The sequence below is a fragment of the Pelodiscus sinensis genome, chromosome 9, assembly GCF_052426305.1.
Source record: "Pelodiscus sinensis isolate ZL-2025 chromosome 9, ASM5242630v1, whole genome shotgun sequence".
Classification (NCBI taxonomy): Eukaryota; Metazoa; Chordata; order Testudines; family Trionychidae; genus Pelodiscus; species Pelodiscus sinensis.
In genome coordinates this window covers 65,832,079-65,860,029 of record NC_143060.1, presented here as the reverse complement: position 1 = coordinate 65,860,029, position 27,951 = coordinate 65,832,079, and the positions used below count along the sequence as shown (strand labels likewise).

Below are 27,951 nucleotides of genomic sequence, written 5' to 3'. Positions count from 1 at the left end.
CTGGAAAGCCAGACCCACTGAACCAAGATATTCCCAGCGTAAGGCCCTGCCAAGCCTCCAAGGAGAGTCGGGGTGGACTCCAGGGGAGTTCTCACTGTTCTCCCGCTATGGGTCCTTCCAGAATGGCCACTCAGCTCTACCGCTGCCCAGAAGCAATGTGTGTGTCCGAGAGAGAGGGAAGCTTTTGTGCTGGAAAGCCACCTGGTCCACCGTGTCAGGCCCCTGAGTGACTCCGCAGACCGGGGTTCTCGCTACCCCCCTGCTCTTGACTTGCCCTGTGACGCTGTGCAAGTGGCCGTGCCTCAGTTTCCCCACCTATAACAGGCACCACCTTGAGAAGGAAACCACCCTGTTCCCTACCCATGAAGAGCACATGCCCCTCTCAGCCTGTTCGCGGCACTGTGGCAAGGCTGTTCTGCCTCCCTTCCTGAAGGAGCATCTGGGACTGCGGCTGCCCAGTTTACCCCTTTCCCCCGCCCCGTGCTCTCTGCACCGCCGCGTGAGGACCAGTCCCACCCCCGGCTGCCAGCCTGCCAGTGTTTGGCGTCCCTGTAAGGGGGTGATTCTGGGAGAATCCCTGCTTACTCGGCAAGGGGGAAGGAGCCCATTTCCAGCCAGACATACTGCGCTGGCTCTTCAAGTCAACTCGTTATTTTAGGGACGTGTCTCCTGCCCTTTGAACGCTGGGGGGGGGGGGGCTAGACTGAGCGTGCCAGCTTCACTATTAAGAGACGCGCAAGTAGCGTTAGGTCCAACATTTCTTTTTCCTCAGAAGTGGGGGTCGGTCGCCTTGCCTCTTGCAGGGCAGAGGGGAGAAGGCCGCAGGTGAGGGGCCGGGATCACTGCCGAGGAGTGAGGGCGCCGTATGGGTGATAACCCTGGCCTCCTACCAATGGCCTGCGTGCTATGGGTCCAGGGCCCAAACCGCAGCCTGCACTGCCTGAGGGGAAGCAATGGGGATCTTGGGAATCCTTGGGGACTCCTCTCCCCTCTAGCATCCCCCCTCACCTCGGAGATTTCTGTGGGAAGAGGGGATCAGGTCTCTAATCCCCAGGCAGGTAGCAAAGAAACCGGCAGAGGGTCAGTCTACGGCCACTGTCAAAACGGAGGCGTCTTCCACCGTCTGTTTTCCCCCGGCAACTGGAGTCAGGGAAGGGGATCAGGGCGGCCCACGCAGCCCAAATACGACTCCTCTGGGAACGTGCATGTTCTGCTACGTCACTGATTGACAGCTCGCCCGGCCCTGGGTACCTCAGCAGCACGGCCTGCGGTGGCCATTTTGTTGGGGAGGTTTATTAACTCTTCGGGGCGTCGGCGGGGTTGCCGAGCGAGGGGCAGGCCATTGCTGGCGCGAGGGGCAGGCCATTGCTGGCGTCCATTTTACGAGCTGTGTTTTTCAGAGGTTTTTCCAGGGGAGGGTCGGCGCTGGCTCTGAGCCCATTAACTCGAGGGGTCACCGGACGTCAGTCGCAGCCGCGCTGCCTCGGTGGATCAGGCGAAGAGCGGGACGCTGAGACGGGAGGTGGGAATCTGAAGACTTAGCTGCAGCCCAGAGGGGACGGGGAAGCTGTCTGCAAGCCACCTTTCCGCCCCCAGGATTCTGGGCCGATGAGGGGGACAAAATGGCTGCCACAGGAACTTATGCTGTCTGGGGGTTACGCTAACCCTGCCTGGGCGGCCTAGGGGCAGCGCTTCGCCCTGGAGCTGTTCAGAAACCGTGCTCCAGCCCCACCCCGACACAGCCACTGTCTTGCTGAGGGCAGGCTGCAGATGTCCTGAGCAGAAATTCTCCCTCTGCCCTGGCTGCACATCGACACAACGGGATACACACGTCTATGCAAAGCCGCTGCCCATTGAGGATACAGGCAAACCTTCTCCTCAGCGTTTTCGCTGGGAGAGAGAGCCAGTCTTAATTTCTCTCTTCTCACCTGAGTCTACTGTTTCTCTAGTCAGGCCCTTTACCAGCAGGGTTCTTTCAACTTGGGCCCCTTCCCCGGAGCCCGACATTTTGGGACCTTACCCAGACACCATGGAAATCGGTCAACAGCAGTTCTTCTCCAGGCCAATATGTCGTCTCGAACAGATTGGGCTTCCCTTGCCGGGGCAAGACCTCAAGGTTCTCCATCCTCTGAGGACCACACCCTGGCCCCTTGCTCTGGTGAGCTGTCTAAGGAGCACATCTCCTCAGGAGCTTCCTGTCTCAAGGAAACCCTCAGCTGAGTCCAGACGACTCTTCTTGATTAGCTAATTAGCTACTAATCAGCCTGTTATGGAGTTCATTCCATCAAGGTGGGTCTGTCAAAAGCCTGTCGTGAACCTGTCACAGGAAGACTGGCTCTGAATCCCCATAATGGGCCAATGCCCAGTGACAGCACTAATGTGCCTTTATAAATCTGGCCCTTCCAGATTATACATCTAACTTCCAAGTCACCAGAGCTGGCCAAAATGTTTCCAGTCTCAAAATTGCAAAACTGGGGAGGGGAGGAAAAATTTCCTACATTTTTATGAATACCTCTGCTCATATTTCTTCCACCAATTCTCCTAAATAAGTAGTCTGATTTGTTGAGCAGCTGCTCTTCCTAATGACATCTACATGTAATGTAACCCAAGTTTGAAAGGGTTGGCACGAACGTATGTGCCTCAGTTTCCCACTCAAAGTGGCAGTAATAACCACTTTTGTGCAACGCTTCAAGATCCATGCCTGACACATTCCATACAAGTGCTAAGGGTTGTTATTTATTGTGATTAGGGGTAGTATGAACTTTTTGGTTTAAGGGTCTTAGCACATCCACTTGACATCAATTTGAAGAGACAGGTATTACCCTGCAAGTTGAAATATAGTACGTTGTTATTGCTCTCAGATAAACAAAATTATAGCCTCTGCAAATCAAAGGTGATCTGTTTTCCTTCTTGAAAATTGCTGCATTCCAGTGAAGAGCAAATCAATGTTGGCGAACAGAAGAGGTATTTTCTTGGCGTGGTTGCAGAAGCCTCAAAGAGAGAGAGCAGAAATGGGAAGTAAAGTAACTGGTTTTAATCACACATTACAGTCAACTTCATTGGGACAGGGCTACTGTCTGACCTGCCATATTAAATGCTCTAAGAAAACGGGATTAAGGAAGTGGAAAAGTGGAGATGGTGACACAAAAGCATTCAGGATATGTTGCAGACTAAGCTACTAAACTGTTCCTTAATAGGATTCATATTCATTATACTATATTAGCCCTATTAATGTAATGTGCAAGGACCAAGAGGTTTGTTTCTAATGAGAATTTGGTATCCAAATCTCTTAGGTGGCTTTGACACTCTTAGTTTGTACAGTATTTCTGGGTGGGATTCACAACTAACACTGCTAAAATGTCTCTAAATAGAGTTGGTCAGTAATTTTCCAGCAGACCAGTTTTCTGTTGGGGGAACGTCGATTTGAGTAAAGTGCAACATTCTGTCAAAATTTACAGCAGGAAACTATGACTTGGTCCTTCCAACTGTATAGTATAAGTCAACTGCTGCATATTATTAGAACAAATATAATAAGTGAACTATTTATAGTATAATATAAAACTATTGATCTATGTTATATCCATATAAAAGTTGAAATGATAAAGTCTAAATGAAACATTTTGCTAGGATATTCTCAAGGTTTCCAAAACAAAATATTTCAGAATTTTTTTTTTCACAATGAATTTCGAAATCCCGACTTTTCATTCTGCCTGAAGAAGAACAGTGAGGGACTCCACCTATATCCCTGTGTCTACCAACCACAGCCACAGCTGGTGCATTTGTTAACAGTCTTGTGAGAATGAAAAAGTCACAGAGACTTAAAAACTCTCAGAGCAAAACCTCCAGACTTGATTATTCAGCATTATTTTTCTGGAACATTCTTTACCCGTTTCATTTAATCTTCAGCCACCACATTGCTACAATGAGAAAATTTGCCCACATGTGTGCAACACAGCTGTGTCAGATGCCACCATGGTCTAGAAGCGCCACGCAGTTTACAAGCATCTGTGCCACATTATCTTCTAGAGTGTTCACCGAACCACCAGGGCTGTATCCCGAGAATGTCTGAAATAGCCAGCAAGCACAACTACTGTGTAAGGACTGACAAAAGTGGCCATCTTGCTCAGACAGATGAGTTTGCACACACAGGTGATCGCATTTCCAGAACTGCTGAGTTATGCGATTATGCAAGATCGGTGGTAGTAGGCAGAGGTGTATTATGGGAAAATAACATGAGGTGATTTTCCTTAAAAGTGTAATTGAATGGACACACACCCCACAACGGAATCTTGCGAACACCAATGGCCTCCAAGTGATAGCTGGAGGTAATCTCGTCTGGTCGTATTTGACAGACTGCACAGTCTGTCAGACCAGGCCGTTCGCTCAGAATTGAAGTGTTTCCACAAATCTTGCTGATTTTGCTGGAATTTCATTTTGGCAGGAAACCAGCCAATCCGTAGTTTTGATTTTTAATTTTGAAATGACTTTTCACTTTGAATTTTTTATAGTCAGTGTCACAAGACCAAAGCAGAAGAATTTGTAAAATGGAAATGGTTTATCTACCCGAACACAATATTTTCCCCCAGGACTTTTCTTTCGTGGGGAATTTTGAAATTTTCCATGTTCGCTCTGATTCGTAACGAAACATCAAAATCCTTCCTGTCCTCCATACCGCTCTCCTGGTGACTGAGGCAGGAAGCTGTTCTGTGTGTAATCTCTGGGTGGAGCAGAGGAGAGGGAAATCTATGGTTACTAGTAATGTCAAAGCCGCTCTATTTAAACATAAATCATAGATGCCTTTGGGTTAAAGTAACATCTTCTGTAGCAGAGTGCTGTTAATTAATTCAATACTGTATTCGGATCATCTCTTAGCCTCACTTTTAACATCCCTTGAAATGCCACTAGCCCTGCGTATTGTATCTGATTTGATTTAAATATGGGGATTGATAGAGCATTACTAGACCAAGAGGTCCCCAGAAGGGGACTCTGAGGGTACGTCTAAACTACATGGCTCCGTCGACGGAGCCATGTAGATTTGTTTTTTTGGCAAAGGGAAATGAAGCGGCGATTTAAATAATCGCCGCTTCATTTAAATTTACATGGCTGCCGCGCTGAGCCGACAAACAGCTGATCAGCTGTTTGTCTGCTCAGCGCACTACTCTGGACGCTCCCCTGCCGACATCAAAGCCCTTTGTCAGCAGCCCTGGTAAGCCTCATCCCACGAGGAATCCCTCATCCCATCGATGGAGCCATGTAGTCTAGACACAGCCTGACAGTTGAGCAGAGAGGGTGAAGGAGAGGCTGTCCCAAGGGAGGAGGTAAATTTGCAGCTTCTGGGACAAAGTGATCCACAGGAGAGGGTCTGGATCATGGGTCAGACCCAAACAGGGAAGCAAAGGGTTCCTCTGCTCCCCGCAGAAGGAGAATAACTGGACATTACCAAGAGAGCTGAGAAATGCTTATTGGAAGTCCACCAGGAAGATGTAGCCAAGACATTCCAGAGCTCTCCCCCAGATGCCCTGGGATGGGAACCTGATGGAGATGGTGGTCCGGGTCCCCCTACACACCACTCTCAGTCCATGTGGGTGAAGTTTGGGGGCACTGAAAAATGATGGGCACGACCTGCCTGCGAGGCCTGCCAGCCTCTCCGCGAAATTCACACCAGCGGGAGAAAAAGGCCCAACTCCCCGGAGCCCGTTCTGCTCTGAATGTAGCTTTTGGTTTCAGAACAAACATTTCCCACAACTTATTCCACGTAGGAACCATTTTGCAAAGCTTTCAATGCAAACAGCGTTTCACCACGTCGATCTTTGTCACCGACAGTTTCCCCACAAGATTGGAGAGTCCTACTCTAAGGGTATGTCTACATATTCCAAACTAACTATGCGAGCGTGTATCCAGCAATTGCATTATTCTGAAATCATTTCGAAATAACGGACGGCTTATTCCGACTTCTGCAAATCTCGTTCTGTGAAGAATAACGCCTGTTCCAAAATAGCTATTTCAAAATAAGTCATGTAGAGATGCTCCATTTTTGCTATTTCGAAATAGCCCCTCACCGTCTACACTAGGGAAGCCTGCCTCGGACTAATTTTGAGGCTCCCCTGCAGTGTAGACATGCTATTTCGAAATGAGCTATTTTGAAATAACTCTTCCGGAACAGCTTATTCCAAAATAACTGTGCAGTGCAGAAGAACCCTAACAGCCCCCATCTAGGGCAGGAGAAGAAAGAAATGAAATTAACTTAAATATATGAAATCAACCAGATTCGTTTCACTGTCCAAAGGGAGTGAAATGCAAAAATAAATAAACAAACAGACAGCATAACTGACAGCAAGTACATTAGACACTCCTGACATTTTCCATGCCAAGAGCCCACAGTGTTATGAACCACACAGCTTGAATCGTCCTGATTTTCCAGGAAATGCAGAGCACCCGATTTCTGAAGGGGGAAAAAATGGCTTTGTTATTGCATCTTGAATTGGGCCCCCAATAGTGGAGACTCTCTGGTCACTTTGGAAAGCTGTAGCCTAATTACTTCCTCACAGCTGAGTCTTAGCCCGTTACCAAACTAGAAATCTCACAGCGAGGAGGACATGAAGACGAGGCAGCTTGGCTCTGGGAGCAGGGCGATGACTCAGAGGCCTGTCGTTATGGGAGCAGGGGTGTGGCACTCGTGGGATTTTAGCTGCCATTTTCTCTGCTTCCTCTTCTTGCAAGCCCCGAGCATCCATCTTGTCTCAGGGGCTTCGCACCCACACACCCTCCCTTTCAGGAAAGGCCTTCTGCAGGGCCAGCATCCAGACGGGGACACACTGCTCGGGAAAGTCCTCCTGCCTCTCCTGCTCCAGGATGGCGAGTCCGCTTTTCTCAACGAGGCGCCGGAGGATGCTCAGGTCTCGGATCACACTGCTGTCTAAGGGGTCCAGGATGCAGCCCTCCCGGGCCACGTTGTCCTTCAGGATGACAACGCCGTTGTCCTTCAAGCCATTCTGACACCGGATCAGAAACTCCAGGAGATCTTTGTCCGTCAGGTTTCCTAAAGGGGAAGAGGCAGAAATGAGTTGTGGTTCAACATCCCAAAGGCATCTACAGTCGGGGAGACAGTCAACCTAGGATACTCAACTCCAGCTATGAGAATAGTGTAGCCAGAGTCGACGTACCTTAGGTCAAATTTCCGCAGTGTCCCCAGTGCGGGAGGTCGACAGGAGAAGCTCTCTTCTCGACTCCCCTTACTCCTCATGACCCAGTAGAGCACCGGAGTTGATGGAGATGCCATCAGTGATTGATTTAGAGGGTCCTTATTAGACCCACTAAATCAAACCCCGGGAGGTTGATCTCCACAGCATCGATCTCTTGGGAAGTAGAGACGTCTTGGGACTCATAGGATACTGGGGTTTACTCCTTATATCAGCACTTTTTTGCTAGTATTAACTGCCTCCACCACCAGATCTTGTCTAGTGCAAACTTGACCTTAGCCCAGGGATGGGCAATAATTTTTGGTGGGGGCCACCCTCAGGATTTGGTAAGAGGTCAAGGGCCGCGCTCTTCCATGATATTAACAGAGGAGATGCGGGGTCTGGAATGTGGAATGGAGGTTGGGTGAGCTTGGGGGGCAGGAGTGGGTGTGGAGTCTGGGAGGCAGTTTGGGTGAAGGAGGTGGTGGTGGCGGTGAAGAGCATTGGGGTGCAGGAGAGGGGGAAGGGTCCGCGAGGGAGTATGGGTGCGGGAGAGGATCCTGACCAGTGGGCTACGGGACATTGGTAGCGGGTCAGATCCAGCTGTGCAGCAAGCCAGATCCGGCCTGCAGGCTGCATTTTGCCTGTCCCTGCCTTAGCCTGGTGGCAGGCTGTTGGGTCAACACTGCAGGAGTTATGAACGCGTTAGTTCTTTGCGCACGCCAGGGTCAGAGACGGGGTGGACCAAACACACTGAAATCGCCCAGGCGCCACGTCTAGGAGATGATCTGAAACGGGTCGCGTCCCATCCCCTAATCACGAATCCATGTGATGAAGCCTGTTTCATTTAGCACAACTTCTCATTCAAAGGCTCATGTTCCTATTCAGAATGGAACGGACCTAGATTTCCTGCCCCATGAGCCCCCTAACCCTCCCCACAACTTTAATGTCTTAACTTGGCTCCGATTTGGGCTGGGACATGGTAGCTAGCTACTGCCTCTTAGTTGCATACCCCGCAGGCATCTGAGAAACTGGACACCACGGCTCTTTTCCTAGCAAGCATGGTTCACTCCAACCATTGGCAGATAAGACAATAGCACCGTCCCTGGTCTTCTATAGCTGCAGCGGATAGTGCTAGCTATACTTAAGCTAGCCTAAGAGTTTCCATTATAAGACCCTGTTTTCAGTTACTTCTCACTTTGCCAAACTTAAACTTCGGGGTTCAAATCGTCCAGGTCATGTGTCGGCCTCAGAGTGAATTTTTTGGTAAAGTTTCTGCAAAAATGCTTCAGCTGTTCCCCAAACCCAAGTTTGCGGGGGATGGACTCTAAAGTTTAAAAATCCTTGCACATGTTTAGTTGCAAAGTTCTAGTGCCCCACGCTGTGGATCGGCGTCACCGGGTTTCATCATCCATTCACAGAGAGTCCAAAGCCACAAGGGACCATGGTGAGTGTGTGGCCTTCTGTATAACACAAGCTAGAGACCTTCCCCCAAATGGCACCCACAGCAGGTCCATTAGGAAAACGGCCAAGGGACGCAGAAACGGTCAGGCATGGCAAGTCCAGCACAACCCGGGGCAAAGCCATCCTGCTACCGCAGGTCAGCTGGCTGGAAGGCAGCTCTGCTCTGGGGACCACCCACCGATGTGGCCCCTTTAACAGGGTTTGCACCCTGGCAGGAGCCACACTAAGGGGGAGGGCCTCAGTCCTCCTGTGAGGGAGCAGGTGGGCCCTGGCGAGGCCTGAGTAGAGGGCAGGATCCTGGGGGCAGAAGACGGCCCAGAAAGCTTGAAGAGCCAGGAAGGAGGGAGTCCTGGGTGGTGCAAACTCCAGTGCCCCAGGAAGTGCTTCTGTGGCCATTATAAGGGGCAGGGAACTACCATGATCGGGGGGTGATGCCTGGGGGCACCCAGGGTCACATAATGCCCCCCAAATGCAGTGTGTGTAAGGGGCAAGAGGCCAGCAGCCGGTGGGCAGAGCCAGCCCGTCCAGAGGACGGTTTGTCCAACCACCCAGGGCTCTGCGCTTTGGGGGGTCCTTTGGAGTCCTGGAGGGGCCTCAGAATTAGTGGGGTGCTGGCATTGGCAATAGGGGCCCTCCCGCATTGACCAGCAGCAGTGGGAAGCAAAGTGACCCAGCCCCAGTCCACTCCAGCTCCACTGCTCCACTTCCCGGCACCTGTTCTACCCCTTTCCCCCAGCCCCCTCCTCCTGAGCGATGTGGCCCAGGGGATTAGGGGGAAGGGTGGGTGTCGGCAGCAGGGATGAGTAGAGGGAAGTTAGGAGATCAGGGACAGGAAGAGGCAGTCTCTGGGGTGGCATGGGGGCGGGGCAGAGACAGGAAGAGGCGGGGCTCTCTCCCCGGATACGGGTGACGCATAGAGGAGACACATGAGAGGGCAGTCATATTCCCCCCTTGTGTCCCTCCCCAGCAGTTCACCCCTGAAAATGATGCCCAGACTGCACATGTGCCACACCCACCGTGGTTGAGGATGCTCCTTTCAGGGGTGCAGCCCCATATTCCCACAGTGGCTCCCCCGGAAGCTGGGGGCTGCTACGGTGCACTAGAATGGAAAACAAGGAAACCGCATCTCCTGTGCTCTCAGTGTGCGGCCTCTGACAGTGCCCATGCCGGTCAACCTGAATTCCCGCATTTCCTAACTTTCGAGTACCTGACTTTGCAACCTCAACGTTCTGTGGATATGTATTTTAATGCATATGGTACGCATTATGTATACATCTGGTTCGTTATATACATAAATTAATGGTGCGCTAACCTGAAACCCACTGTATCCAGATGACATCATATTTCTGGGGGGCTGGAGTGAATTCCTGGAGGCTGGAGCAATAGTACATCTTTACTCTCTCCTCCTTGCCCTGTAAATAGTTCTGGGCCGCAGCCAGGAAACTCTCCATCATATCCACCAGTTCCACGCTCTTGAAAACGGGCAAGAGGACATGCTTGGTGACCCGTCCGATCCCTGAACCGCAGTCGAGGGCACAGTCGGTGCCAGCTTTCCCAGGACCCTGCGGAGGATGAGAAAACCGTTTCAGAGCCAGGAAGGGCACCTCCTGGAGGACCGCTGGGTCATGTCCATCAAGTCCAGGGTCTGGCCTCCATCACTACTGTATGCTTGACAGTGAAAAGGAAACTCTGCATAGTCGGCTTTGCAGTGCTCTACAGAATTCGGTGGGCGTGTCCGCCCAGATGGAAATTCTCCCGTCCCCTGCTGCAATCAACTTCTAGTCTACTGCGTGAGCGGTGACTCACCGTACCTTGCAAACCCAAAATGTTATTGCCAGACAGAAAATTATCCAGATGATTAACTCCAGGATCCGCTGTGGCAGTGAGTTTCACAGGTGGCCTGGATTTCCTGGTCATTAACTCCATGGCATGCCTTTTTGGTGTTGGTCAGGGAGACAGGGTCTTGTACTAACTACACTCTTCACTTTGAACGGCTCTAGCTGGTTCCCCTGTGGCGGCTTGTTTCCCCTATAGCCCTTTATCATGTTTAGGCATGATCAGGAAGAAACCCGTTAGCTGACAACCCTGGCCACAAATGACTATCAGCAGGATGTGTGTAGGGTTGCTGGAGCCGTGTTAGCCCCAAGGTACTGGAGAAACAAGGCGGATGAGGTAACATCTTTTATTGGCCCAACTTCTGCCGGTGAAAGAGATGCGGTTTTGAGTCCCGTGTTACTCGAAAGATGGTCCAACAAAATATATTACCTCACCTGCCTCGTCCATCAACAGAGCAGTGAAATGTTTGAGGGGAACATGGCTCCTGCCCTGAGAAAACCATCCAATCTGTAGCTAACCACATTTGCCTACAGTCTAGGAATGCTGGGAGGCCTAATTAAGGAATGTTTAAGCGGGAAGTCCCTGACAATAGACTAGAACTTGGGCCCTCTTAAATCCCAGCACAATGGTGAGCGTAATGTTTTCACGAGTCCTTTGTCTTCCTAAAAGGTTCACCTATTTTGTAAGTCCTTGGAAGTTCAGCTCTCCGCTGCCATCTGCCAAAACCAACCTCTCCCAGAACTAGGTCTGAAGAACCTTCCCAGGATAATGTAAGCACACATTTGATCTCTGCAAAACAAGCTGTGTTTACACAAGGCGTGGTTGGGTTCCGACCACCAAAAGGGTGGAATCATACGGGGGAAAAACGTTTTCTCCTCCACCCCCGTACATAGAACTCAAAAATGGACACGTTGATTTTGCTGACACGTCTCAGAGGGGCATCCGAGTTAGTCGGTGCCCACAAAAACGAGGAGTCCCGTGGCACCTTAAAGACCAACAGATCTATTTGGGCCGAGGCGTTTGCGGGCAAAACTGCACTTTGTCAGTGTGCAGGCACCAACTGTGAGATGAGAACTCCCCTCCCCTCCGCCAACTGGGCTGCAAAAGAAAACACGTTGGAGACAATGTAAACACCTTCTCCGCTCTCCTGTGTCACTCAGTGTTGAAATGAAAGCCAAGGGCCAAAGTCGCCCCTGCTCTAACTTCATACCTTTCCAAACAGATGCCGCGAGGAAGGATTTGGCTCTATCAGCTTACTAAACGACCTCCGGGGGGCTGAGAATAAATCATGTCAGAGGCCTGTATATCATCGCTTCCTGGGCCCCCTTTCAGTGATTAATTCAGCAGATTATTAAGGTCAAAGGACAGTCCCAAGGACGACATCACTGCTATAAATATACCGGCCGTGCCTCTCGTTCCATGAGGTAGCTGCAGAATAAACACAGAGGCCAGGAAAGATCTCCCTACAGTCACTCACTCTACTGGTCCCACGTTGTCCATTTCTGAAGATTAATATGACCTCGCTTGCAAAAGTGCAGCTTGGTCCTGCACAGAGTAAAGACAAGATTTCCCACTCCCTGTTTTCCAGCTAGGTCTATCAGAGCAGCTCTAATCTTTCCCTTTAAAGAACTGTTAAAAGGCCATGTGGAAATTCCCATCGGAGAAGTTAGGGTCACAACTCCATCCTTGGGGTTTCTTGTAAGAGCACGGTCCCATCCTCCATAAACACGCCTACTAATCTACACGCAATTAGCATGTATCCATGCACATTGTGTACAGCATGTAAATGAATATGACAAATGTCCCTTGGCTAATTAAGAACCGCCTTGGCCTATGGAGACTGCCTGCCCCACAAACTCTTGACTAGCCAAAAAGCACGAGCCGTTATTTTTCATTTCTGGCTTTTCCACACAATATCAAAATCAAAAACATTCTGATTGAAAATGGCATCCCATTGCCTCTTGGGAGATGTAGTTTGGGTAACTTATACTCTCACTGTTTGTTAGGCAGGGCAGTCTGGCCAGACTTCATCACCCATGATACACCATACCCAGGACCCTCTTGCTTCTCTCAGGTAAAGTAGTGCATCATGGGAGATGTAGTCTAACCAGAAAGGCCTGCCTCTGGGGGAGAACGTGAGCATGAGGCTGTGGAACTACAGGTCCCATGAGGCATCGCAGCGCCATTTTTAAACAAACGATTGAAACATTTTGCTTTTCCGCTGAAATGGTCTGAATTGGGGGTGTCCTGTACTTTAAGGAAATATCAACATTTTCCACAGAGAGCAGATGCTTTTTGCAAAGAAAACTTCCTGCCTCTGCTCTGCTGGCATCCCCCACCCCCACTCCACCCCTTTCCCCGAACCACCCCCCACCTCTTCCCACACCTGCTCCACCAGCAGCCCCACCCCCACTTCACCCCTTTCCCCGACCTGCCCCCTACTTCTTCCCACTCCTGCTCCTCCAGCAGTCCCCCCCACTCCACCCTGTTCCCCGAACTGCCCCCTACCTCTCCCCCCCCACTTTGCCAGCAGCCCCAACCCCCACTCCACCCCTTCCCCAAAGCCCTACCTCTTTCCTCCCCGCCCCTTCGCACACAGTTCTGCCCCATCCACCAACTGTGCCCCATCCTTGCTCCTTCCCCCTAGCACCTCCTACACACTGTGGAACCGCTGCTCACGGTGGGCAGAAGGTGCTACGGGGCGGGGGGCAGGGAGGAAGCTGGCTGCTGGTGGGTGCTAAGCATCCACTCATTTTTTTTCTGTGGGTGCTCCAGCCCTCAAGCACCTGGGAGGGTAAGATTCTGAAAAATGCGGTTTGGCTTCAGAAGGCAGCAACAATGTGACGGAGTCGAGACCCACGAGAAATTCCGCAGATTGTTGATGCTCCGGGTGTTTTCATCAGACCAGCAACAGGAGTAAGAGCCTGATACAAATTCACTGCGCGGAGACCGGTGAAGCCACAGGTTTGTCTAGGAAGGGTGAAGTCCCCCCAGCGTGTAGGGGATCGGGCAGGAATAAATGGTAAATTTTCAGATTGGAGAGGGGTAAATAGTGGTGTACCCCAAGGGTCAGTCCTGGGACCAATCCTTTTCAACTTATTCATAAATGATCTGGAGAAAGGGGTAAGCAGTGAGGTAGTAAAGTTTGCAGATGATACCAAACTGTTTAGGATAGTCAAGACAGAAGCAGACTGTGAGGGACTCCAAGAAGATCTCACCAAACTGAGTGACTGGGCAACAAAATGGCAAATGAAATTTAATGGGGATAAGTGTAAAGTAATGCACATCGGGAAAAATAACCCCAACTATACGTACAGTATGATGGGGGCTAATTTGGCTACGACAAATCAGGAAAGAGATCTTGGAGTTATCGTGGACAGTTCTCTGAAAACTTCCACACAGTGTGCAGCGGCGGTCAAAAAGGCAAATAGGATGCTAGGAATTATTAGGAAAGGGATAGAAAATAAGACCCAGAACATCTTACTGCCCCTGTATAAAACTATGGTACGCCCACATCTTGAATACTGTGTACAGATGTGGTCTCCTCACCTCAAAAAAGATATTTTGGCCTTGGAAAGGGTTCAGAAAAGGGCAACTAAAATGATTAGGGGTTTGGAACGGGTCCCATATGAGGAGAGGCTAAAGAGACGGGGACTTTTCAGTTTAGAAAAGAGGAGACTGAGGGGGGATATGATAGAGGTCTATAAAATCATGAGTGGTGTGGAGAGGGCTGATAAAGAAAAGTTATTTATTAGTTCCCATAATAGAAGAACTAGAGGACACCAAATGAAATTAATGGGTAGCAGGTTTAAAACTAATAAGCGAAAGTTCTTCTTCACACAGCGTGTAGTCAACCTGTGGAACTCCTTGCCAGAGGAGGCGGTGAAGGCTAGGACTATAATAGAGTTTAAAGAGACGCTGGATAGGTTCATGGAGGTTAGGTCCATAAAAGGCTATTAGCCAGGGGATAAAATGGTGTCCTTGGCCTCTGTTTGTCAGAGGCTGGAGAGGGATGGCAGGAGACAAATCGCTTGATCATTGTCTTCGGTCAGCCCTCTCTGGGGCACCTGGTGCTGGCCACTGTTGGCAGACAGGATACTGGGCTAGATGGACCTTTGGTCTGACCCAGTACGGCCGTTCTTATGTTCTTATGTTATGTTCTTATGAGCCACTCAAGTCCCCCTCAAGTCCTATCTTGAAGTGTTACCTAAGCCTGGGGCCCATGGGTCAATGTCATTCGGGGAAGACGCGTTCTGTCACAGCCTTTCGCCCCTTCAAAGGCAAAAGAAGCTGCGTCAGCACTTTCCTTTTTCTAAGCATTGTGCGGACTTTGACTAATTTATTCCCACGACACCCCTGAGAGGCAGGGAAGCAAATGGTGTCGGTTTCATGTTACAGACTAAAAGCAGGACTGCAAGAGAGTTCCCTCGAGCAGTGATTTGCAACCTCTTTTCATTTGCACACCCCTCCAAAATGTTGAATGGAGCTGCGGACCCCTTTGGAAATCTTAGACATAGTCTGCAGAGCTCCAGGGGTCTATGGACCATGGATTGAAGACTACTGGCTTAGGATGTAGCAAAGGGCAGATTTTGGCCCAGCGAGGTCATCCAACAAGTCACTGGCAGCGTTGGAGTTCAAGGGAAGGAGACCTTGGCTCCTTGGTCTGTGAGCAGCGACCTGGAGTACACGGCCTCTCAGCCAAAGTATGTTGCTACCTTCCGTGCAAAGCAGCAGAGAATTTTAAAGAACGAGGGAGAAAAGTACTGGTAGTCACCAAAGTTTATGCAGATCGGAGAGGGAGCAAGGCCACCGAAACACCACCCAGCACAAGCAGAATGTAGTGAAAAACGACTTTCTGGCTCTCGATCGCATTGGTCAGACACTTATTTAACATGTGCACGTCTAGCTACCTACGTGCACTGCGAGTCAGGCGACTTGGGTTTGGTTCTGGTACTAATCTCCTCTGAAACCTTGGGCTGGTCATTTCCTTCCTTTGTTTCTGCTCCCACCCTTTCTCTCCCTTGCCTCTTTAGGGCATGGAGTGTTTCCTGCTATGCGTTTGTACAGCACCCAACACACCTGGTGTCTAGGTCTTTTTTTGGACTTCTAGATGCTAGTGTACTAGAGATTGAATCTTTCTAGTCCCGCACCCTTGGGACCTGCCTGGTGCCGAACCAGAGAATTTGCCGGACAATTTTATCTAGCAGCATTCCAACACTTCCACGGCTTACTCGGCTCTTAGGAGACATTCAGGGGTAAGTTAAAGCTAAATAACAGTGCAGAACGCTGAGAGCCAGGGCTGGTGGCTGAAAACAAACTTTATGGGACCACGGGAAACTTGGCTAAGTGTGGACTAAAATCATGCCGGACCATGGATGTTGCTGGCCAGAGAGTGCCGGATTAGAGAGGTTCAAACTGTACTACTAATAATTGATAATTAATATTACTAGTACTAATACAGATTTACCAGTTCAGGCAATTCTATTGCACTGACGTTAACGTGCTACATAGTTCTGTTTTTTGTTTCAGCTAGACCAGACTAACACGGCTGCATCTCTATCAGTATTCCCCCAGTAATTTCTATTGGATACAATATTCTCCCTCGCCCTATGCTGTTATGTAGTGTTGTTAAACAAGTTCCATTTTCCATCCCAACCTATTTAAAGCTGATAAAGGAACATACGTCTTTCTAGAAAGCCTCATGAACTCATGGTCTTCATAGCTCCCAGACAGCAGTGAGGCCAAAAGCATCGCAGGCTGCACAAATGTTTAAGACATTTGTATGAAAACATACCCAGCCAGGCCCTTTTGAAAATCCCCCTTGATTCCCACCTGCATCTTTAGGCACCTCCGGACCTTTAAAACTCTGCCCCTAAATGACGGAGGTTAGGAAAAAATTTCTCTATGGGCCGCTTATTCCGTGTTTGCCTAACAAGGAGTGGGATGCTGCAGACCCCTAGCCCAATCAGGAAAACACTAACGAGCTCCTCTGGGCTCAGCCGTTAGTGCACCTGCAGAGCTTATGTCACGTGGAGAAAATGAACTTAAACCAGAGTCAGTCGCAGGAAAGGGTGGGAGCTAGAGGAAGGCTGCCTTGTCTTAGAGGCAGCAAGGGGAGGAAGACAGCTTACGGTCACGTGGCCGGTGCCCCTCCTGTGTTCCTTCTGCTGCACGCAAGGGCCCTCCCGACCAAGGACAACAACAGGGAGGGGTGGGACATACAGCCTGACCAAGGATCTGCACTTACCTTCGTAGACAAGCCTGATCTCCATAGACTCAGGGTCAGAAGGGACTGTCATAACCAACTGGGCTGACCTCCTGAATATCACAGGCCGCAAAACTTCAGCCACCCACTCACCCGTCAGGCCCCTAATCTCTGAGGGTATGTCTACACTACCACCCTAGTTCGAACTAGGGTGGTTAATGTAGTCATTCGAAGTTGCAAATGAAGCCCGGGATTTAAATATCCCGGGCTTCATTCGCATCTTGCCGGGCGCCGCCATTTTTAAATCCCCGTTAGTGCGGACTCCGTACACGCGGCACGGAGTAGGTTGTAGGTACCATCACTGACACTAGTTCAGAGCTGCAAGAGCCCCGTGAGAGAGAGACTTTTCGGAAGGCCGTGGGCAGCCAGCACCCCTGTCATCGGAAAGACTTTTAAGAGGGAAGGGTCTCTGAAAAACCCTGGTCCTAAAAAGGCCCAGCTGGGAATTTCACAACTTCTTCAGAAACATTTAGGAGAAGGCCCTGAGACCGGCAGGGTGGTGGGCCAGCTGGAGTATTCGTCTGATCTGGGATAGCCTGTCCTACTTCGCAGAACAGACTAGGTCTGGCTGGGTAGTTTTTACACAGTCGAAACTCCCACTGAACCCTACAACTCCCCGATCCTACAACTAGAATCACCCCTCAATCTCCATGGAACTCTGGGCAAGTTCTTGGCTCTGCGGGATGCGTTTTGCAGGATCCGCTGGGCATGACGCACGTGAAATATGATCCATGCGCCCTGCTTCCTGCAGAAGGTGGGAGCAGATGACTCACCCCAACAAACTTCCTAAGGAATTCCCTGGAGGATTTAATATCCACACTGGACAGCTCGACGTAATCTCCCATCATGCCCTCTTCCGTCGCCGGCACCTCCCGGTAGAAATGTTTGGCCCTGGCATAGAACTGCATCTCCCCGTTGATCACTTCGCTCGTGAAAGTATAAAGTTTCACTGCAAACAGAAAGTGTGTTAGTATTTATTTATTTATTTATCACGGGCTCCTCTGCGGCCTGGGTGGGTGTCTCATTGGAGTTAGGGATGTAAGACACGTAAAAAAGGAGTAACCGTGTAACCGATCAAAATGATATCAGTTACACAGTTAACCATGGGGCTGCTGACTCCTAGTTTCCAGCCCGTAGCCCGGTGGGTGTGCATGTGTGTCAGAGCTTTGAAGGTGGGAATAAATGAAGACTGCGAAATTCTCTTCCTAATTAAAAAAAGGATTGATTCTGGACTGGCTCGGGCAAGGCTCATGCTGACGTCAATGGGAACCACTCACCTCCTCCCAGGGTCAGGCCCCGTGTGTGTAAACATATCCCCGCCTTCCCCACGTGGCCTCAGGATCCAGCATTGGCAGCAAACGTGCCTGCAAATTCGCGCCCGGAGGCTGACACCACGAGTCACATTAGCTGTTGGGCAGTGCCTCTTCTAGACCATGGGCTTGCCTACACTGCGGTCAGCATGACGACGGCACACACAGGCACATAGCGGAGCTGGCTTTGCGCTGGGCTCGCAGCAGCGGAGAAATGCCACCAGCACAATCCAGCTGCTTGAGGTCAAACCCGTGTTCCCCAGCAGGAGCTGAGCGGCCTTTGCTGCTGTAGCTCCACTTCGGTTAATCTCTGAGTTGCTTTGCCTACACGTACTGCAGTCATGCCTCTGAGTGCAGTGTCCAGGCACCCGGAGAGCAGGTTAACCAGTGTGAAAAGTGAAAGGCCCGGCAGCTCGCGTACTGGTGGATGAGAGTGCAAAGTGTGTGCCCACCGAGGCTATGTCTAGACTGCAAGCCTCTTTCGAAAGAGCGCGTCTAGACTGTACGTTGAACTTTCGAAAAAGCGGCTTGCTTTTTTGAAAGAAAGCATCCAGTGAGTCTGGGTGCTCTCTTTCGAAGAAGCCCTATTTACATTGAAGAACGCCTTCTTTCGAAAGAGGAACTTTTGAAAGAAGGCGTTCTTCCTCGTGAAATGAGGTTTACCGCCATCGAAAGAAAAGCCGCGTTCTTTCGATTTAATTTCGAAAGAACGTGGCTTGAGTCTGGACACAGGGGAAGTTTTTTCGAAAAAAGGCTACTTTTCCCGAAAAAACCCCTGAGTCTGGACACAGCCCAAGAGTCAAACAGGAGCTTTCTGGGACTTTTGGGAATGTTTGCTTCCTGCGTGGCGCAGGTGTGATGGTTGATGGCAAAGTCCATCTCTCAATGAATATATATGGTGCGAGGTGGTAACACAGCAGTCCCTAAACCTTCATCTGCCACAGATCCAAAAGGATAAGGGATGCGTAATTGTGAGGGGAACACAATGCATTCCAGAGTTTGGCGTTTCTGTTTTCATTAGTTCATTTTTAAAATGTTTGGGCTCTAAATATGGGCTGCCGGGGACCCGGAATAGTACATAAGAACGGCCACACCGTGTCAGACCAAAGATCCATCCATCCCAGAGTCCTGTCTGCCAACAGTGGCCAATGCCAGGTGCCCCAGAGGGAGGGAACAGAACAGGTGACAATCAAGTGATAGTAGATTCGCAGCCATCTAAGACATGCGATTCTCATCTTTGTATTTGCTATTTTTCCCTTTTTCTTTCATTAATTGAGATTATGTCCTGGGTTTTCTGGACTAATCCTGAGCATGTGTAGGCATTTACAATCACAGTAAAAGACAAGCGACAACAGATAGATACAGACAGACAGGGAGTGTAAGGAAACAGACACACAACATTGGCCAGCATGCGAGGCTGTTTTCTCTTCCTAAGCGTTGTCAAGATTTTTTGTAGGCATCAATGCAAAGGAGGGCTTTGAAGGCAGATAACGGAGCTCTTTCTGGTGTGAAAAAAGCAACTGTTCTTGAACTTTTCTGTGAAGGAAGACCCAGTCAGATGATGCCGGTGAGCAGCAAGTAACAAAGGAGGTGGGGACGAATCCAATCCTGGTGTGGATTTGGAACAAGCACTTGTGAGCAGTTTCGTAGTACATGTCCGATCCTTCCGTAGGTCGTGTAATTCCAATACATTGGAAGCGAGCAAGTGGCAAATGTTCGAAGGTTAGGTATCTTCAGCCATAACATAAACACAGACCTCCGTGCAGACTAAACAACTAAAACAATGGGAAAGGAATGCGGTTTATGTAGCTTGTAACTGTTCTGACTTTGTCATCTTGGTACTGCATCTTTGCATTCCTAACGAGTCGCTGATTGTAAGTATTGCCCAGACCTGAACAGATTACTGTGGAGGGTCAGAGTGGGCCACGATCCATTAAGGAGCGTGCTATGTATTTACTGAAGGCAGGGAGCCCATGGAGGGGCAAAGAAAGTCAATTCGGGAATAATTACCACCAAAGACCACTCGGAGCAAAACAGTGCTATTGGGTTACCTAGAAGCGGCATGCCAGGGATATCTTTTATCCAACAAAAGCAGCATTACCAGCCTTTCTTGTCATCACCAGCTTAAGCTGACTGCCGAGCGGATACTATTAAAGCTTTAATCCATTACACATTTGTGTTATGCCTGAGAAATGTAAGCACAAGTGAGCGTTGCCCAGCCAGGGTCAAACCCAGCTTTGACACATTCCACTGGTTATTTTCCATACTCCAAAGGAAGAAAAACAAGGGAGTGGCGGCTGATCCCCTGCAAATCTGGACCATGGTGAGTCAAGAAGGATCCACTGGCTGTTATCCTACCGTGCGGGCTATTGCCTCTTCCTCGTCTCCTCTTTCTCTGAACTCGATTGCCACTGTCTCCGAGGCTAGTAGAAGCGAGCCCTGGCGTGCTGACTTCACAAGTTCTCAAGAGATTCCACGGCTGATTTCTGGAGGCATTTTCCTTGGCTTGTCAAGAGACCGAATGTCACATTCTCCTGCTGGATGGAAAGGAGAGGAATAAACACACAGCTTGGGCTTCGGGGCGGGGGATTGTGTGCAAACAGCAGCCCATGTGACGGCTTTGCAGAGCAGTAACGTTCACAAGGTGACCCCAGTGAAAGGGGATGACATGCTGCTCAGGATCTGAGATGTTTGAGCTCTGATCTGGAATTGCTCATGGACCCTGAACTATTCTTGCCCCAAGGTTCAGTACTATCACCCGTGCTGTTTAACGTCCACCTGAGGGACCAACCGGAATATCATGACGTGCAAAGATTCATGTAGGCAGATGATCTTTGCAGGTAGAAAGATTTGAGGGCACTGAGCTCATTTTAACTGGCTCCCTGAGAGTACCTGGAAAATACTATTATGCTTGGTTCCTGAATGCCAAGTCTGTATACCTTCCACCTGACACACCTTCAGGCCAAGCAAAACTCCCGACATCACTGCGGTGATGCAATCCTTGAGCGCTACAGATCTCTGGGCCGAAGAAGCACCTAAGAAGCTGAAAAAGAACGCAAGCTCTAGAAACTGGCCAACACAAACTGGAGCCTAGAGCGCTCTTAGCAATCAGTCTTGCCCTGTGCTACTCAGTGGTGGCATCCCATGCCCGGGACGGTCACGCTCGAGCCAGGCACACGGAACTGCCATGGAACTCAGTCTTGGAGGATCGTCACAGTGACCTTGAAACAGATTCCCACACCTTCTCTATACTGCCTCACTGGGATTGCATTACCCAGTGAGATGCCTTCAGTAAAAAGGAGAGACAAAACCACGATGCATGATGCAAGACACCCATTGTGTGGACACATTCCCCCATTCAAGGACGAAAATCCCTTACCCCCAAAATGCCACTGTGGGAGGCTGCAGAGTAACAAAATGTCCGGAAATGCCGAAAACCTTGGAGAACCTGGTTTCTTCGGAACTCAAGCAGCGACCTAGAATAAACACACTGGTGTTCATTACATCAAGCAAGACCGGTGACAACATGACCAAGTGGAAGTGAAGAATGACCCCAAATGTGAATGTGCCAACCCTAAGCAAACAAGTGACCACCCCCTGATGTGACGTCCCCTCTCGATATCCCATACGCCCAAGGAACACGTCCAGTAAAGGGACAATACCAGTCCTGGGTGCAGTTTTGGAGCAACGAGCTACAATGAGGATAATCAAACCAACCATAGGTCATGTAAGTCCTCCACTACTGTACACATCGGGAAAGACATAGCCTACCGTTTTTGACCAGGCTGCTCGCTATGGAACAACCGACTAGAAGTGAACGAGGGAGCATTTTGATCAAACTTTTCATCATAGTGGATCCGTGAAATGGGATCCAGCATCCAGGCCAGGATCTCAGGCCCCATCGCCTCAGAGATGTGGAGGGCTGTAGCTGTTTTTCATGCCTAGAGTTTTCAGGGGAGAAATAGCGTTCCCACTCATGTAACTACACAAGAAATGTTTCTAGAGAAGGAGCATTTTTCTCTCTATTCTTGGTCTCTTAGCTGAAGCCGCTGGCAAGGGTTCCAAGCAGCGATGGTTACGAGGTGCCCACTAGAAAACAGACCGAGACCAGAAATTCATTTTGTAAAGGTCACCGAACAGTCAGAAGATGTTAGTGATTTTAAGTAACTACTAACATGGTCTGGATGCAGAGCAGTGGGAATTCCAAGCCCGTGAGGTCGATATATGAATGTTGACTTAAAACCTTTTGCCTCTGCGAAGTCCAAAATGTCATCCCAGTTCTTTTCTTAGGCATCAATTTAGGATTTTCTTTCCCAGGCGTCTGAAGCGCCCTTCCTCCGATCCAAGAAATGGTAGCACCTTGAAAGGGTGTTGGAAGCATTCCTGCTCTCAGACACATCATCTCGTATTTCGCAGCTGTGGGATTTACACAGCTACAGTTGCCTGATGGGAACAGAAGTTTGCATTCGTGAGCCGGCCTTTGTGGCGCCAACCAATTTCTTGTAAGACACTGAACCAGTTCCACTGTGTCCCTTTGGCCGAGCCCCACTGGAGCGTGCACCATGTGGCTTATGCCAGGTGCGTAAGTTTTACATACACATTCAGGAGTCCAGGGTAAAATTCACCCTCACACAGAGTAGGCCAGCACAAGACCAAGCAATCACTTAAGTTCCACTTGAGCCTTGTTTTGCCCAATAATGACGTTCATACATACAGACCTGGGGCTCCCGGTTCAGAATATGTAGCCCTACAAACTGACAGCATTTTGTTTCATTTGCAGTGGCTCTCACTTCCTCACCGTCACCATGAAGGCACCGATCCAGCAAAACACTTAAGTATGTTTATAGCTGTAAGCAGGGCTCAACAAACGAGCAGCTCGCAGATCATTCTGCGCATGTGCAGATCGCGTAAACCCGGCTCTTCCGGGTTGTAATCTACTCGCCACGGGCGAGGAGATTGCATTACTTGTCGAGCCTGGCTATAAGGATCTGGGTAGATCTACTGAAGACCACAAGACTGCTCATGTGCTTAGCATTATACACTCAATTAAGTGCACTGCTAGACTGGGGTCTAATTTAACTCCCATAATCTAATCTAATCTAATCTAATCTAATCTAATCTAATCTAATCTAATCTGTCGGTCTGTTTTAGAGTGTCTGTCCAGCTGTGTGTCTGTCTGTGAGTCCATTTGTTCAAGAACTCCTCCCTAATGATAAGAGCTAGGGCCACGAAATTGGGTAGGATGCTTCCTCTTCTCCTAACTTAAAGCAAGGTCAGGGTTTGGTTATTCCAGGATAACTGGAAGCCCTGGGAAAGGGACTGTTTTCCATATCTTGCAAAGGGAGGGGCTGCTGGTTGGAGGGACACAATACTAAGAATGGCCACTAGGGGCAGCAAGCCGGCACGGGAGAGTTATCCAGCAGCGTGTCCACAGGGAGCAGCTGTACCACCTACGGAGTGGTCAGCAGGGATGAGGCTCCGCTATCTTGCCTGCCAGCACACCCGGGAAGTAGCCCTCCGCCCCAAACCCTTTTCCCTCTCCTGGCCCGTGGCGCCAGCACCCGGGGGGAGGGGAGAAAAAAGTCCCCTGGCAGCTGGAGGGGGCTGGGGCAAGAGACAATGCGCCTGGCAGCCAGCAGGAGTCTGGGGGGTGAGGAAATGTTTCTGAGCATGCCCGAGCCCAGAAGCAAAGCTGGGCCTGGTTCGTGCTTGGATGGGAGACCCTGTGGGAATACTGGGTGCGGTAGGGATTTGGGACAATGGAGACTTGAGATAAGACCCCCCCCCCATTATTTCGTAAGCCCTCCTCCCCGCAAGAGTTGAGCCACAGATCTGGCCATCTGGCAGATAACATACAAGGACGTTTGACAGCCACCACGCAAAGCCCGCCTGAGCTCTCTCTTCCACACGCACACACAACGCGGCTTGCACTGGGCCGGGGGGGGGGGGGGAAGATCGCACAAACCGTCCCCAGCCGCAGGGGAGGCGTCCTTTGCCAAATATCGATTTCAGCGGCGGCACCGAGGTGCAACACACCGGCATGCCAGATCGGAGGTGGGCAAAGACTGGGACAGAGCAGCCGGCGTAGCCCCTGCTTGCCTGTGCTAGGGCTTCCCGGAGCAAGTTATCGTGACGATCCCTTTCTTTGTGGTCTGGCCGCTCGCCCCAGGCAGACCCACGCAGATCACTCACCAAGGGGGAAGCACTCCAGCAGGTAGAGGTAACTCTGGAAGAAATCATTCCGAATGGCCTTGTGCAGGACAAACGACGTGCTGTGTCGGCAGAGCTCCTCGTCCGTCTTGCACCAGCGGGACTTAAAGGCTAAGTGGGCGCCCCGGCCTTCCATGGGGAAGATGGCTTACGGGGGAGGAGGGAATTGCCTGGAAGGTGCTCTATGCAGGACTTGTCCTTCCCAAGCCGTGCAGGGTGTCATTTAAACCGGGCCCGTCCTCTGTCATTCTATCCCGGAGGTAGGGGGGCGGGTGTCTGGGAATGGCCGGAGGAGAAGTGCTGGCTCTTGGCACTTGCTCAGAATTATCTCTGCAGTCTCACGCTCCTCCTCCATGAGCAGCTGCTGGAACGTGCGAAAACCCCAAACTGGGATCTTGCTTAGGCAGGGTAAAAGAATATGCACTCCCGGAGGGCCCGCTCTAATTCAATTAGCTCTTTTAGCGTCTACTTCAAAGGATCGAGGCCGGGGCGTTCTGGCTCCCTCCCCCCCTTTGACATGTCGGAGGGTGAGTTTTGCTCGTCAGGCGACGGGTCGCTGCCAAGGCACGTTTGCTATTTATTCCCCTGAAAAGCCAGGTCTTTGCGGCAAGGCACAAAGCGGGTAGAGTGTAGCCAAGTCTAAAGAGGCAGCGCGGTCTAGTGGATAGAGTCCTGGGCGGGCGTTTAGGAAACAGGCGTTCTAATCCCAGCTCTACTATGTAATCTCGAGGGAGTTGCTGTCTGTCCCTGAGTTTCCCCTCTGTCTACTTAACCGGCAAGGGCTGACTCTAATACGGCGTGTATTCTGCACTTTGTTCAAGGAGGCCCTCATCTCATTGGCACCCATTAGGTGCACTATCACATAATTCATAATTAATTTTGCCCACACTGGTGTCAATGAAGAATAACTCCGTTTGGAGTTAAACTGGAGTAAAATCAGTAGAAAGAGAATCAAGCCCTTCCCGTTCAGCACTCGTTAATTACAAACCAGTTAATTACAAACCAGTGGAGCTGGCACAAAGTGAAGGGGGAGAATTTTAAATTCCCAGAAAAGAAGGGATCTGCCCGGCTAGCTTCGTTTGGGAACCGAAGTGCTGCAGGGCCCACACCGACCCATGATTTCTACCCCGTTGCACACCGGCCTGACATCAACAGGAAGAATCCAGCCCAGACATTGGGGTTTCCATTTCACTGCTGACCAGCGGGTGAGTGAAACAGACAAGTGTGTGTGTGCACACGCCGATCTGGGAGGAGTTTCCCACCATAATCTGCCACACCACAAAGCAGTACGGGTACGTGGACCATTGGTTGGTAGAGGGAAGAAAAGAAGTGGGTGTTACATGCAGCCGACCATCAGGAGAGCTGGATTCTATTGTTGGCTCTGCCACTGCCTTGGGGTGGGACCTTTGGCAAGTTACTTCAAGCTTTGTGCCTCACTTGGTCTGAAAACTTGGGACACATGGGGACATGGATTCCAAGGAATCCAGATACGACCTCCTATGAAATGCGGCTCGAAAACACAGGAACGATGCAGAATCTGGAAAATCACCTCAGTTCAAAACTGAGAGTAGAATCTGAAGACACCATTGGCTTTGAGTAACTGCGTCCCATCCCATTCCAGGACTCACGCAGTTAAAAAGTAGCATGTGTGCAGAGTCCCCCGGAACTGTATCATAATCAAGACATGAAAAGTTTGAGGTGGCTAACGTCTTCTTGCCAAAGCTGGGGATTAGGAGTCTGAGCAAGCAGTTAATCAAAAATAAAAGAAGAAACTTGTAAGTGACCTGACAAGGAACATTTAAATCTTATTTTTAAAGGGTTAGGTCGTACCAAGCCTTGGAAAATTAAATCCTCAGCTATCTCCAGAGAACTATATCTCACTAAAAAGGCTTCAGGTAAGTTTATCATGTATCCGACACCTAGACATTGGGCCTGGGGGATTCCTAGGATAATATTTCCTCTGGATTAGCAAGAAAGCTAGCAAGTAACATTTGCATGAGGCAAACTTTAAATGTAGGGGTTTTTTCCTATTACAAAATGATAACATTAAAAATGAGCTTATTGCAAAAGAAAACTGCATCCCCCACTTTTATCAGGGAAAAAAGTCTCTTAACTTTGTTTCATTTGGTAACGTAACTGATTCAGTTCCAATGTTTTTGCGTGTTTTCTCCCTTCCACATTGACTACTAGCCCGAATTTCTTTTTATGAGCAATGCTGTTAACTTCTTTTATGAGCAATGCTTTTGAGTTCGGAGACCTCTGAGACTGGCATAATATGCATGAGAAAAATTCAAGAGGGGAAGCTGTCGTAAGCATTTCCGGATTGGCTCTTCTGGACTGGACCTCGCAACCTTCCAGGTCTTTCCTTCTTCGGCCCTGAAAAGCCAACTACTCGTCTCACTGTAAGACAATTGCTACGTCCCTGTCACCCTTGGGAAATTTTATACCAGAGGAGGTGCATACTCAGGCTGAGCCGGGTGAGCTAAGGACAGAGTTTGTACGATGTCTCTAATATTCGAGAGCCAAGGATGAGAAGTGCTTTATAGATGAAAAGGCCTTGGTCAAATCAAACTCCACCTTTAGTACATTGTGTTTTAGTGGTAGATGTGTGTAGGTAGCTACCTAACGTTCACCGGGGGGTGGGAGGAAGACAGGCACATAGCTAATGTGGCTGGTGTGCCCCTTAGTGCAGGAGACAGACTAGTTTGTGCACTTATATGACGATGCCTGTACAGATGTCTAGGAGAACACGTACCAAGAGAACCCTGCAAATGTGCAGGTATTTGCTTTGCATCTGCAGGTAGCCGGATGTGAATACCCGCAGCTCATTTTTGCAGATATGGATGCAGAAACCAATTTTGTACCTAGAATCCTGCAAATTTGCGGATATCCGTTTCCCATCCACGGGTATCGGATCTGCGAATGTGGATGCAAATACCCACAGCTCATTTCTGCAGATACAGATAGCAATTTTGTATCCGCCCAGAGTTCTGGGTATCAAACAGGAGGCACCTGTAGCTGCTAAAATTACACAGGAGAGGCTGCAAGGCAGGACTGACCCAAACAATTCACAGATGGGAACTGAATTAGGGGAAAACCTGAGGATCAGGCATTAGATATACTGGCGTTAGAAAAGGTTCAGAGAAAGGCAACTAAAATGATGAGGGGTTTGGAACGGGTCCCATCTGGGGAGAGATTAAAGAGACTTGGACTTTTTGACCAGACTTCCCCTTAGCGTATCCGATTTTGCTTCTTCTTTTCTCACTGTTTCTTTCTAATGTAAATATTTAAGCTGAGTGTTTACTACCCAATCGGTAACGATGAGACTGCACGTGAGGCCTCCAGGAATTCTCCCCCTAGGACTGTCTGGGTGTGAACCCTTATTGTGGTTAGTTAGTCACCTTATCAGGCAACAACCTTTTATTTTAGCTACTAAGTTTCCAAGAGGATTTTTATACAGACCATTCATTTACAAGAGGGCCACAGAACAGACATGCAGCCACGTTTTCCCTTAAGAGACAGACCCAGGATTCACCATGCAGAAGAGGATACAGAGGGAGAGTCCTTAGATTACGAGGGTCTCCTGTACTCTATTCAATTGGTAATAGTTTTGTTTTCCAGAGAGAAACAAATGTTGCTAGGTTGGTTTAGTCTGTTTTTCACTAAGAAACTGAATAAACCCCAAAAG

General features: G+C 49.7%; 1 protein-coding gene across 1 annotated transcript; it reads right to left on the bottom strand.

Annotated features, from left to right (window-relative positions):
* Positions 1-916: 916 nt before the first annotated feature.
* NTMT2 (N-terminal Xaa-Pro-Lys N-methyltransferase 2) lies at positions 917-27,951 on the bottom strand. The gene is made up of 4 exons (XM_006115881.5): positions 24,246-27,951; positions 17,517-17,692; positions 9,955-10,204; positions 917-7,039 (listed from the first exon to the last, which is right to left on the bottom strand). Exons 1-4 carry the CDS (start codon positions 24,397-24,399, stop codon positions 6,741-6,743), a joined length of 879 nt encoding a protein of 292 aa, XP_006115943.1. The 5' UTR covers positions 24,400-27,951; the 3' UTR covers positions 917-6,740.

Bases quoted from the DNA above. Each gene is read 5' to 3' on its own strand.
- NTMT2 (XM_006115881.5), bottom strand. From the start codon at position 24,399: ATGGAAGGCCGGGGCGCCCACTTAGCCTTTAAGTCCCGCTGGTGCAAG. The intron at 17,693-24,245 runs GTGAGTGATCTG...TTCTGTTTGCAG, and splicing joins GCTGGAGTGCTTCCCCCTTG to TGAAACTTTATACTTTCACG. The intron at 10,205-17,516 runs GTGAGTCATCTG...CATCCTCCGCAG, and splicing joins TCCTTAGGAAGTTTGTTGGG to GGTCCTGGGAAAGCTGGCAC.